This window comes from Ochotona princeps, chromosome 28, assembly GCF_030435755.1.
Source record: "Ochotona princeps isolate mOchPri1 chromosome 28, mOchPri1.hap1, whole genome shotgun sequence".
NCBI classification, from domain to species: domain Eukaryota; kingdom Metazoa; phylum Chordata; class Mammalia; order Lagomorpha; family Ochotonidae; genus Ochotona; species Ochotona princeps.
This window is the reverse complement of record NC_080859.1, coordinates 2,516,846-2,529,716: the sequence shown is the minus strand read 5'-3', so window position 1 is coordinate 2,529,716 and position 12,871 is coordinate 2,516,846. Positions and strand designations below refer to the sequence as shown.

General features: G+C 44.6%; 1 protein-coding gene across 1 annotated transcript in view; it reads right to left on the bottom strand.

Annotated features, from left to right (window-relative positions):
• MSH3 (mutS homolog 3) overlaps positions 1 to 12,871 on the bottom strand; it is a 105,863-nt gene that overhangs the window by 19,499 nt on the left and 73,493 nt on the right. The window contains exons 20-22 of the mRNA XM_058656187.1: positions 10,802 to 10,909; positions 8,232 to 8,343; positions 1,343 to 1,500 (exon numbers count right to left, since the gene is read on the bottom strand). Of these exons, the coding sequence (XP_058512170.1) occupies positions 1,343 to 1,500; positions 8,232 to 8,343; positions 10,802 to 10,909 (378 nt within the window). The remainder of the gene's footprint in view (positions 1 to 1,342; positions 1,501 to 8,231; positions 8,344 to 10,801; positions 10,910 to 12,871) is intronic.

Genomic DNA, 12,871 nt, shown 5'->3' with positions numbered 1-12,871 from the left:
GAAAGCTAAATGAGATGGCCTGAGCATCCTGGGCCCCTACAACCATGGAGGAGATCCCAAAAGAAGCTTCTGGCTTCTGGATTCAGCCTGGTCCAGCCCTGGCCATTGTGGCTATTTGGGGAATAAACTAACAGATGGAAGACAGATCTCTCTGTCTACCCTCCTCTCTCTCTCTCTCTAATTCTGCCATTCAAATAAATAAATAAATAAACCAGAATAAAACTCTCACATTACACACTGGTATGCCTTGGGTTCCAGGCCTGACTTTGGCTCTTGACCCCGGCGCTCTCTGATGCAGACGGTGAGTGGCTCCTGACCCTGGCACCCTCTGATGCACACGGTGAGTGGCTCCTGACCCTGGCACCCTCTGATGCAGACGGTGGGTGGCAGCAGTGATGGTGCAGTTACTTGGATTTTGTGACTGGGCCAATGACAAAGTCTCCTGGGTCACACCTGCTTGATGCCTTCCTCTTTTCTTTTCTTCTTCTATGTCTCTTCACCCACTGTTCATCTGCATTTGTCGGTATAATGAACATGCCCAGGACCCACAGCACAGCTTCACAGCACTACCAGGCCAGCCTTCCCAACACCTAAGGAAATGGCAGCTCTAATCCCATCACCTCCTCCTCACCAAACGCTGCATCTGCTACAGGATGTTTCCACTTGTTAAATCTTGACTGCAGGGTCAATTCATTCAACAGCCCTGCTCTTGAGTGTCTGCCTCACAGGTAGAAAACAAAGTTCTAGGTTAAAGGCGAGGCAGAGAAAAACAATGCACACTTCCTCCGGATGGACAACAGGATAGAACACACACAAAAATAACTCTAACACTCAAAATGGTAGGAGCCGAAAGAGAAAAAACAACCAAATATGGGAAGTACAGAGATAAGAGCATCAAGGAAGGCCTTCTAGAAAAAGAGGATCTGGGCAATGAGAGGAATCTCACACAGGAAAACTGACAGGACTGGCACTCTGGCGCAGGCACCAGAAACGACAAGCAAGTACACAGAGCATTTCCAGCTGGCATGAAGGCCCAGCCCACCAGCCAGCATTTCAAGCCTTCCACCCTGCAAGGCAGAGCACATGTGCTTTTAGCTGTTCAAGTTTTCATTTTCTACATAGGATTCCGTTTAAAGTAAAAACTCATTAACCAAAATAATTTGGAAACTGCTGGAAAAAAGGATCGCCTAAGTCTCTTCTAGAATTAATACTCAGGATGAAATGACTCCTTTAAGCTTCTCAGTGCTCCACATTTTAAGAGCAGATCTATTCATCTATTCATTGGATATTGTCGGCTTGACTTGTTTTCAGAAATACATACCAAAGGAACTGCTGCTTTTACCTTGTGAAAATGCCGTCCACAAGCCCCACCGTAGCCTCCTCTGCAGGGACATAGGAGCCCATCTGAGCCATGATGGTGATCAGCGCGACCTGCCTGATGTAGGAGCTCTTCCCACCCATGTTTGGACCAGTGATGATCATGACTCTCTCCGAGTCCCCCTAGAAAATGAAACAGAAATTTCACTGATGCACCCAAAAGGCTGTTGTGAAACATGCACAAGGTCTCCCATGAATGGGAGTGTGTTGGACAAACCATTGCTTTGTGTCTACTTAAAACAGGCCACAATATGAGTCTGTTTCCTAAGGCTGCAATGGAACACCTGAGGCTAGGTAATGTGCAAAGAAAAGAGGCTTCTTGGGCTCGCAGTTCTTAAGGCCCAAGAACTTGGCAACATCTTCCGCTGGCTTCTGGCAGGGCCTCAAGGAGAACGGCACCATGGTGGGAGGGACACAGCGAAGGAGGAGACAGAAATCAGAGATGGTGAAGGGCCAGACTTGCTCTTTTTTTAACATTTATTTATTTTTATTTGAAAGGCAGAGTAACAGAGAGAGATGGAGAAACAGACAGCTCTTCTATCTGCTGGTACACTTTCCAAATAACCACATGGCTGGAGTTGGGTAGGTCTGAAGCCAGGAGCCAGAAGCTTCTTTCGGGTCTCTCACGTGGGTGCAGGGGCCCAAGGACCTGAACCTCCTTCCATTGCCTTCCAGGCCATCACAGGAAGCTGGATTGCAAGAGAAGCTTGTGGGACTTGAACTGGTACCAATATGAGACACTGGTACCACAGGCTGAGGCTGTCTGCCACTGCAGGCTGTTCACCCAAACCTCTTTTTCTAACTCCTATTCATTTGGAAACAGTGGCCCTGTAGAAAACAAATTCAGAGTAGGAAGGACAGATGCAACTTGGCATAAAAAAGAAAACGAGGAGCTGGCACAGTGGCTCAAACTGGCTAATCCTCCACCGCGTGGACACCACTTCATGTCCCAGTTGCTTCCCATCCAGCTCCTCGCCTACAGCCTGGGAGAGCAGCAGAGGATGGCCCAAGCCTTGGGACTCTGCACCCATGTGAGAAACCTAGAAAAGCTCCTGGTTCCTGGCTTTGGCTTAGCTCTGGCACTTGTAGTCACTTGCGGAGTTAATCAGCAAATGGAAAATTTTTCTTTCTTTTCTATCTAAATCTGCCTTTCCAATAAAATAAATAACTCTTAAAAAAAAAAAGCCCAAAGAAGTGGGCCCAGCACAGTACCATCCTCACCTTGCACGCGCCGGGGTCCCATATGTGCACCAGTTTGTGTTCCTGTGGCCCTGCTTCCCATCCAGCTCCCTGCTTGTGGCCTGGGAAAGCAGAGGAGGACGGCCCAAAGTCTTGGGACCCTGCACCCATGTGGGAGACCTGGAAGAACCTCCTGGCTCCTGGCTTCAGATGGGCTCAGCTCCGGCCATTGCAGCCAGAGTGAAACAGCGGATAGCAGGTCTTTCTCTTTGTCTCTCCTTCTGTCTGTAAATCTGACTTTTCCAACATAAATAAATCAACAAATCTTAGGAAAAAAATGAGAAGTAATCTAAACTATATCACTATTATAATTTTCTCACTGCACATTCTTCAATCTGCACGTGTAGATGTTTTTCATATTGTTTATATTTAAATTTTGACTTGTCCTAATATGTGTTGTTAAATATATTTTTAAAAATTTTTCATTGGAAAGGCAGGTTTACAGACAAAAGGAGAGACAGAGAGAAAGCTCCATCTGTTGGCCCACTCATCAAGTGGCCACAATGGCCGGAGCCAAGCTGACCCAAAGCCAGGAGCCAGGAGCTTCTTCTGGGCCTCCCACATGGGTACAAGGCCCCAAGGCGTTAGGCCCTCCTCCATTGCCCTCCACAGGCAGGCAGCTGAATGGGAAGTGGGGCAGACATAAATTGGCACCTACTTGGGATCCCGGTGCCCACAAGGCAAGGACCCCAGTCACTAGGCAACTGTGCAGGCCCAACCTGTAGTGTTCTACCTCTCATGTTCAAGGCTCTATAGTGGGCTAGTGACACATAACTTCTTGAGTTACAGGTGGATGACCACTGTAACACCAAATTCTAGATATCAGCACTTTTATCAGCTTTCAAGTACTCGGTGGCATTTCACCAGTCCCTATGAAGGAGCCCAAAGAACTAAGTTTTACAGTGAGTTAGCGATCAAGAAGCTCCTTATAAGGGGGAAGACACAGGCATGGGGGGTTGGCGTGGAGCTATCCCAGCTGTGTGTCCAAGATGAGACAGAAAGAACAGGCCCGAGTCACACAGAGCTGGGACAGCTGTGACGGGCGTGAGGCTCAGGGGTGCGAGGGAAAGAGTACACCTGGGCCAAGGGAACGCCACTGGCCAAGTCCCAGAGGCACTACAGCTCCTAAGAAGGTCAAGATGGCGAGAACTGAGACACGGGCTGCATGGAGAGCGTGGCAAGGTGCTCATAGCCCTGTCTGCAGGGGAAGGGGCTGGGCAGGGTGCAGCTCAGGTGGTCAGTCTGGAGAGTTGGGAAGAGTTGGGACCCGAGTTAATCCTCAATTAGCCTTCAGTGGCTAATCCTCCCTCTGCAAGTGCAAGGATCCCACATGGGCACAGTCTGTGTCCTGACTGCTTCACTTCCCATCCAGCTCCCTGCTTGTGGCCGGGGAAAGCTGGTGACCTGAAGAGGGTGTATAAACAGCATTCTTAAAACTGGGAGGGGAGAAGTGGGCAGAAAGCAGGCTTGTTCAGAAGGAATGTAAGGGTTTTCCAACACACCGAATCCAGAGAACTCAGTTCACAGTGTATAAGTATGAAAGAATCATTTCTACACTTCATCTTAGCCAAAAGCTGAGAAGCAATGAAAGAATCATTCTTGAAAACTCCATGATTATCAAACACAAGGTCATTTAATTTTGAGGATATTATTTTCTACATATATTTTATAATATAGCCATAGTACCCTTTAAATTGAATTTTGCATAGTAAGAGCTTTCTCAATACCATCCCTATATATAAATTTACATCTTGAAAAAAAGAGTGCAATTCACCATAGCAACAGTTCTATATCCACTCCTACTCAAGTTAGAAAAAGCAAATGTAAGAGAAATGAATATTCTAGAATATTCTGAGATGCCTGCTAGAAAAACACCATGCCATTTATTGTGTGAAAATTCAAATACAAGAGCTCAATGTTTCTTAAAATTACCCTTGTAATTAGACAGAATGTTATTTTTAATTTCTCAAGCCTTGCTTTACTAAACAGTATAACTCACTTTTTTTAAATAGAGAGGGAAGGAACCAGTGATGTGGCAGAGTGGGTAAAGCCACTGCCTGCAACACTGCCATCTGAAATAGGTGCCAGTCTGGGGTGCTCCACTTCTGAGCCAGCACCCTGTCAATGTGGCTGGAAAAGCAGCAGAGCATGGTCCAAAGCCTTGGGCCCCTGCACCCTTGTGGGAGACCTGGAAGAGGCTCCTGGCTTCAGACTGGCCCAGCTACAGCTGCTGGGGTCATTTCAGGCCAGCGGTGGGGTTGGCTTGGGGCAATTGGAGGAAGAACCAGTGAATGGGCGATCTGTCTGTCTCTACTTTCTCTCTAACTCTGCCTTTCAAATAACAGCAATAAAAAAAAGTTTAAAAAATAAACAAAGCGGGGGAAGAGGGAAAGTCGAATGAAGAAGAAAAGGAAAAAAATGTCACTGCCAGGACGACATACGTAGGATCAAGCTGGTGGGCATGAAAACAGGAACGGAAAAGGATGTGTCAGTGGCTTACAAATCAGATGTGAAGTTATTAAATATCAGTAGTACATTAGCTTATGTAAGAAGAGCTCTTCCCTACTAGTCGTACACAACCTAAAAGGGCAATTTTCACATTCTTAAGTGAAAGTGAAGTAATAAGCATGCTAAAAGAATGGGCGAGTTTACAGACACGGCCCCGGGCTGCTATGGGTGGGCTGCTTGTACCCCCAAGTGTGCATGGGGCGAGTTTACAGACACAATTTTTTTCACTGAGAAAGTGTGTAAAATACAAACACAGAGTTTTTTGGTTTTTTTTTGCATGATGCACATTTTCCACTGAATCTCCTACATGGATTTCTAAAATTTCTTGCACCAAAATAAATGTATCTTCTAATTCCATTTTCCTCAAATACTGTGAAGTCTTCTATGTGATCTGACAGCATAACTACATCCAGAGCGTTGCTTTTTCCCCTCACCCCTCCTGCAAGCAAACTCACCACACAGTCACAGCTCTGTCCCTCTGCACTACTATGAGTGCTCAGGCCTCTTCCTGCTCCCAGAAAATGTTTCAAAAACTGTTACTTCTATGTATCTAACCTTTTTGCTTAACAGGTTCTCCAGGCACAGTGGCTTAAGCGGAAACCTGGCTCCGGCTGCGGCCCCTGCAGCCCTACAGTTGGGGAGCTGAGCTCTCTGTCACTTCTCACGCCACTTTTTGTGATTTCTCTCAGGCCTTGCCCTGCTCAGCCTCCCTGCAGACACCTTCAGACTTTCACAGCCCCATTCCTGGAGACTTCTGACCCTACGTCACTGTCATCTTCTGTGACAAATCCTGCTATCCCGTGAGATGATCCGACATTTACATTGCTGATTCGCACCTTCATCTCGTGTGCAAAAACCTTCTGTCCTCAGCGACCCACCTTCCTTGGCCACACCTGGGGTCCCGTCAACACCACCAGAACGCCAGCTCAGAGGCCAGGGATCTCACCCCGGAAACTCTCTCTAACTTCACTGTTCCCTGAGCACTCAGCCCAGAACCCATGCCAGCCAACTCTTCTCTGTGTTGACAAAGACTCTCCCCGCTCACACTCCAGCTGGCTTCTCTGGGACCTAACATCGGCCTGGAAGGACTCCATAGCCTCTGAGTACTAACAGTTGTGTCACATGCCCGACTAATAACCACAAATGCCAGCATGGTTTCTCATAGTCAAGCCTGAATCGCTAGGTTGACCCTGGCCCCATATAATGTGTCTGCCTGAACATGTGTCAGTGTTGCCAGACGCCTTGTTGATAGGCAGGTAGTCCCTCGAGGCTCTTATGAGAGCCAGTACTTCAGAGAGTTGGCAATTAGAAATCCTTTCCTCTCTGCCCCTTTGCCAGGCACATCTCCCCTCACTCTAAGTTAGTAAACCCTGGTGGTTTCAATGTATCAAACCCTACCTCCCCCACCCACAGGTCCTTCCCTCTCTCTAATCTTTCATTCTCCCTTTGAAACTCCCAGTCACCAGGAAGTCTTTTTTTTGTTTTGTTTTCCTTAAGATTTATTACTTCATTAAGGAAATGACATAGTCAGAGAAAGAGAATTGTTTCAACTGCTGGTTCACTTTGCAAACATCACATCTGTAGTGGTTCGTCCGGAGAAAAGCCGGGAACCAGGGGCTTGTTTCAGGTCTCCCAGGCGGGTGAGGGGTCTAAGCACTCCGCCCATCCTTCCCTGCGTCCCCAGGCCACCAGCAGGGGGCAGGATTGGAACAAGGGCAGCCAGGATGTGAAGTGGCACCCAGATGGGCTGGTAACATCTAAGGCAGAGGCTCACCATACACCACAACTCCACCCTTGCCCCCAGCACCTTTCTGGTCCGGGCAGCCTGTTGGTTTTAAGAGGTACGTTGCCATGCCCACGTGCCATCTCAGAGTGCTCAGCTTCACACCCCAGGTCCACTGTGGATCTCAGCTGCAGGCTAATGTCAACCCTGGGAGGCAGCTGGCGCCCACCACCCACGCGGGAGGCATGAGCTAAGCTCCCAGCTTTGATCCAGCCCTGGAGGCATCAACGAACTGAAAACAGCAAACAAGACTTCACTCACTGCCTCCTGAATAAAAATACAAAATCAAATCAAATGCCCAGTCATCACTTCACAATTCAAAGGCAAGTCCCATTCACACTGGACTCCTGCTTAGCACAATCTAGCACAACAGAATTACCTCATAAAACACATCCTTATCACTGTAGTAACTTCATGTACACCTGCCACAAGTTCACTTTTTCCCCAGAGTCAACCATTCCCTTGCTAGTATTGTCAATCCTTCAAGGGTTAAAAACCATAACGCTCCTAACATGGCAGCTAAGTGAATCCATCCCATCTTAGTCTTTGAACACTTCTTCCTCCTCACTCTGCTCCACCCCTACTCACCAGCTTCTGTCTCTAGAATGAAGCCCTCTCGGTCTCACCTCCTGAGCTCCCGGCACACCCTGTGCCACTTCTCTGGCTTACGCTGACTAACTGTCCGTGTATACCGCATCCCTCAGAAATCTCCCCCAACGCTCTCTGTACCTGACCCGAGGCTGCCCCCCCATCACAGCACACACCCAGCTGAGTGGTATCTGCCTTTATCCACACAATCCCAAGCTCTGTGAGAGCACAGGACAGTTCTGCCCTGCCCTGCCCTGTCCTGTCCCTAGCACTTGCTTCACCAGCTGGGCCACAGGCACTTGTAAGTATTCAGGATCACGAATAGCCTACAAGCCCCGATTATGAAAATTCTCACCACGGAAATCATCTGAAATAACAGATTCGTTCACAGAACATTTCAAAACCACTTCTGTGGACAAAGTATGTAATGCCAAATGATAACAGGAAAGGCGTGACATATTCAGGTAGTTATGAAGAAAATATGTTTTGATTAGGCTTCCTAGAGTACATAATTAAGACCAGTCTTTCAGTTGCTACATTCTCTCCATGTATAATCTTTCAGTGGCAAAAAACACTAATCCCATATTTGGTTGTGAACATAAAACTATGCAGGATAGTTCATTTAAAGCAAAAGTTAAGATATGGGTCTGTTTTCTTATAAAACCGTTTGCTACTTAAACATTTGGGTTCCATGTTATCACCTCTTGCTTATTTTTTGGCATACAAAGGTACTTACTGATAAATTTGTACTATTTGGAACATATTGATTCTGCTCTCCAAGCAATACATCAATCACAGGATGCCTTCCGTTTTTTATTATGATTTTCCTTTCTTCTTGTACAGTTGGTCTGCAAAACGAAGTACATTTTAATTCATGAGACACTGTAACAGACTTTCTAAACAAATCTCTAAGATGGTGCAAAAAACTTCACAGTATCCTATGTCTAAACAAATAACAAAACCTTACATACAGATGTTCAGAACACATTGGCATGTGTGGAGGGGCTCTGAGTGTAAAGGTTCCATTTGAACTGTCAAACGAGAACTCAGAAAAGCACTGCTACGGTAAGAGTGCCCAGGGACGCAGAGAGCAGCGGATTCATGGCGGCTCTGCCAAGCACTCATCCTGCCACGTCCTCTTTCAGTCTTCATTTGCTGCCAAGGAGGACACAGATAATTTTTTGTTTAAAAGCATACCATACTGCCATGACTTCTTTTTAAAACAATGGAACCATAAAATTATATTCCATCCCTTAACCGTTTCTGTTTCAACTCAATAGTTTATTTCAACCCTCAGTATATGAAAGAATGGATTTCATCAGAGTCCAGTGAACTTATTCAACTTATTAATAGTTCTACAGAAGTGGGAAGAAAGGGATAACAAATGTCAGTCTTGTAACAAAAAGTTAAAGAAATCTCCAATTTTTATCCTAGATTTTGGTTTTCAAGACAGGCACACTGGGAAAGGGCAACACACACTGGATATAACTGCTCATCCAGTGTCATGCAGGCAGACATGTCTAGGCAGACCCTAGAGTTCAACGCATGCTCACAGATTCCAGCTCACAATTTATGTTCTAACACTTGCACTAACAAAAACATGATTGAAGAGGTTTTTGAAATCGTTTGAAGCTCATAATTTCCCCTAAGACAGCCAATTTTGTTCTTTAACTGAAAAACATTTTCATCTGTACATTTAGGAACACTGATTAGAAAAAGCAATTGCAAGAATGCTTTCATTTCTATGGACCAAACACCATGCTGCCTCTCCATCTACTAAATCTATCAAGTCAGCGTGAGTGAGCAAACAGAACATGAGGCAGGAGAGAGCGATCACCTCACATCTCCCAGCAGAACACGATCGAGCTTCCTGAGCAACAGCCAGCACACAGGAACAACTCATCAGAATTTGCTATTCACTTCTCAGTCCTTACGGCCGAGGCTGGTCCTACAGGATGCTCTCCCGGAGCATTCAGTGTCAACGGAACTTCCAAGGAAACCCCACCGTCATCCTAGGGATCAGAACCTCCTCCTCACACTCAGCTTCTCTCCAGCTTGCAACAGTGACATGTCTGCCGTCCACTGTTTATTTTTCTGTCATGGGTGACAAATCAAAGATTCTGGCGTCTCATCCACATTCCATGAGAGTCAGAAGATGACTCCCATGATGGCACCTGGGCAAAGAGCAGGCAACACTGTGGGCAGCACCACAGGGAAGCAGAAGGAAGACACGACAGCCACTCTGTTTCTCTTTCACTTTGGCAGCATCACCCTCCACTTTTCCTTTAAATTCAAACTCTTGTAATATAGTAGGAATAAGCGATAACCAACATTGAAATGATTCCAAGGAAGACAAAATACAAAAATGTTTCAGGATAAAGGAAAGATCACCAAAGATTAAAAAACGCATCATATATATATAAATAAAGGGTCAGAGGGACCAAAATGATAATTCTAAGTCTTATTCTCCATTTTCAAAGACAAAAAAGTAAATTTTTGCTTTGTCCTATGGAAGACCTCCAAGCAGATGAAATTCGGTCCACCACACCAACCTCTGCAATATGGCGCCTGGACAATGAAGGACATTCCCACCAGGTTTCCAGCATCCTGTTGAAGTGGTCATGTAGAGGCGGAACATTTGGACTCTGTAACTTTGCTGTAATAAGCAGCCCTAAAATGAACAGCCCTATCCCTTGTCTCCACATGCCCAAGCCTTCCTCTAAGCTATAGTGAATTCTTGAAGTGGAATTTCTAGGACACAGAATATGCGTATTTTTATTTTAATAAATGAGAACAGCTACACTAATTCACCTTCTCATCTGCAGCCTCTGACAGCTGACTTGCTGTTTTCAAACCCTTACATAGAGCTGCAACTATCAAACTTTCTGTTTTTCATAGTTTAGTTTGTACCCATTGATTATAGCTTTACATACCTTTGGTCTTTTTCAATGATAAAGTATAAAAAAATCAAGAATATTCAAAAGGGCCTTAAAAGGTTGCCTACGTAAACTTAAGAAACTATATAACCTAAAGTTATACCTATATAACCTTATAACCTATATACCTATATAACCTATATAACCTTTAGTTACACTGACACCTGCTTTCACTGCACCCAACAGGACTGCAAGGAACATAGGAATCTGTTAATTGTCCAGTCAAGCCATGCTGTATGACATTCAGCTACATCAAGAGTCTAACATATCTGAATAGCTGATAACATTTTTATAATAAAGACATTAAGATGACTGAATAGTGTCATCTCATGAAGAGCATGAGAAAGGGGAGAAACAAAACACACATTACCTGCAGTAATTTCCTTGCTTAGCGACCTTGGTCAGGGAGAAGATGCAGTCCATCGTTGCTAGGTGACGCACTGCCTTACACAGGGCATGATGGTGTCCACTGAACGTCCTACATGCAGGGTAGCAACAAAAAAAGGGTGAACAGACTAGACAGGGCCGCCACTCCTGCAGCTGATACTCAGACACCAAGATGAGAGAACCAGAGAGATGTGAACCACACTGACTGATTCTCCTTCTAATCCAACAGTGACATTCAGGTTTTATTCAGGACAGAATTATATAAATCTAAAACAGATTCCAAAAAAAAGCACGTTTCCTATTAACGTCATTTACACTCTCTACACTAGCCTGACATCTCAACTAAGACAAACCATAAAAAGCCACTGATTTTGTTCAGTGCTTTCACATCATGAACCAGTCAGACAGGTGAGTTTCCCCTTGGCCTTCCCCTTACAGCACCTGCTAAAGCGAATGTGCAGTAACAGTTTCAACACGCTTCCCTCCAGTGCACAGTGCTCATGCCTGCCTGACTTCCTACCACTGCAGTCCCAACCTCCCGTGCTTAATCTTGACACAGAACCAACGTTGCGATAAAGATTTGTACAAGACAAGCAAGGGGGAAAAAAGCATTTCCTTCAGTTATCTGATGAAAAATGCAAATAAGCATTAAATTTTAAAAACATAATGGTCATTGCGCCTTGATTCTTTGGGCAACTGAAACTATAACACCTTCTGATCTAAAAGCTTTTTAAAATTTTATTGAAAGACTCATTTTTAACATCATAGGAATGCACAGTGTTTTTTTATATTCCTGCTTAAAATATCCAACCACATCATACCATTTTGTCATAAGTCAATCTTGCATAAATGTGGTCCCCACATTAGGAGGAGAACCTTCTAACTGTGGATGTTTGAAATTTATATAATTATACTACCAAAAAAAAAACCACCCCAAACCTAATTACTTACAATACCCAGTATAAAATATCTCTTAAGTAACCAGAAAATACATAACCGAGTTTAAATCCTTAGAGTAACAACTGTGCCTGCAAGAGTAGTTAAAAGACCATTTGATTTTTACTGCTTTAGGAGATCCTGCCATTGTCACATAGTGGGTAGTGCCGCTGCCTGTGATGTTGGTATCCAATCTGAGTGGCAGTTCATGTCCTAGACACTCCACCTTCAATCTGCTCCCTGCTAAAGGCTTGAGAAAAGAGCAGAAGATGGCCCAAGAGTTTGGGCCCTGCATCCCTGTGGCGGATCCAGATGAAGCTCCTGGCTCTTAGCTTCTGTCTCACCTCGCACTGGCTGTTGCAGTCACCTGGGCAGTGAATGTAGCAATGCAAGACTCAGCTGTCTCTCCCCCTCTCTCTGTAACTCTTCCAAAATAAAGAAATCTTTAAATTCTCAACAAAATACCCGCTAATTGTATTCAGCAACATTATCAGATCATTCATGAAGACCAACTGATACATCACATTAACAAATTAAAGAATAAACATTATATGATTATCTTAATAGATATAGAGAAATAATGCCATCTCATGTAGAGCATGAGAAATGGGAGAAATGAAACACACACTGCCTTCAGTCATTATCTGAAAAAACACAATATTCTTTCTTGATAAAAATCTTTAGCAATTTGGGTATAGAAGGAACACACATCAACACAATCAAGGCAATATGTGATAAACTCATCCCAAATAAGGAAAAGAAGAAAAAAAGTAGGAAATATTTCCATTAGGATCCAGAACCAGACAAGAATACTCACTTTCCCTGCTGGTCAGATCAGCCCTGGAAGCTTTAGCCAGAGCCAACAGACAAGAGAAAAAGAAATTTAGGTACGTAAATGGGAAAGAAGGAAGTCAAATTATCCCTGTCTGCAACTGATACAAACCTTTACATGAAGGATCCAAAAAGACATCATGAAGAAATTACTGGAACTTGTAAGAGAGTTTGGCCAAGTTGCAGGATATAATATCAATACACCAAAACTAATAGCCTTTGTATACAAAACACTGCTATGGCTGAGAAAGAACTCGTGAGATCAGTTACCAAAGAAAGTAAACAC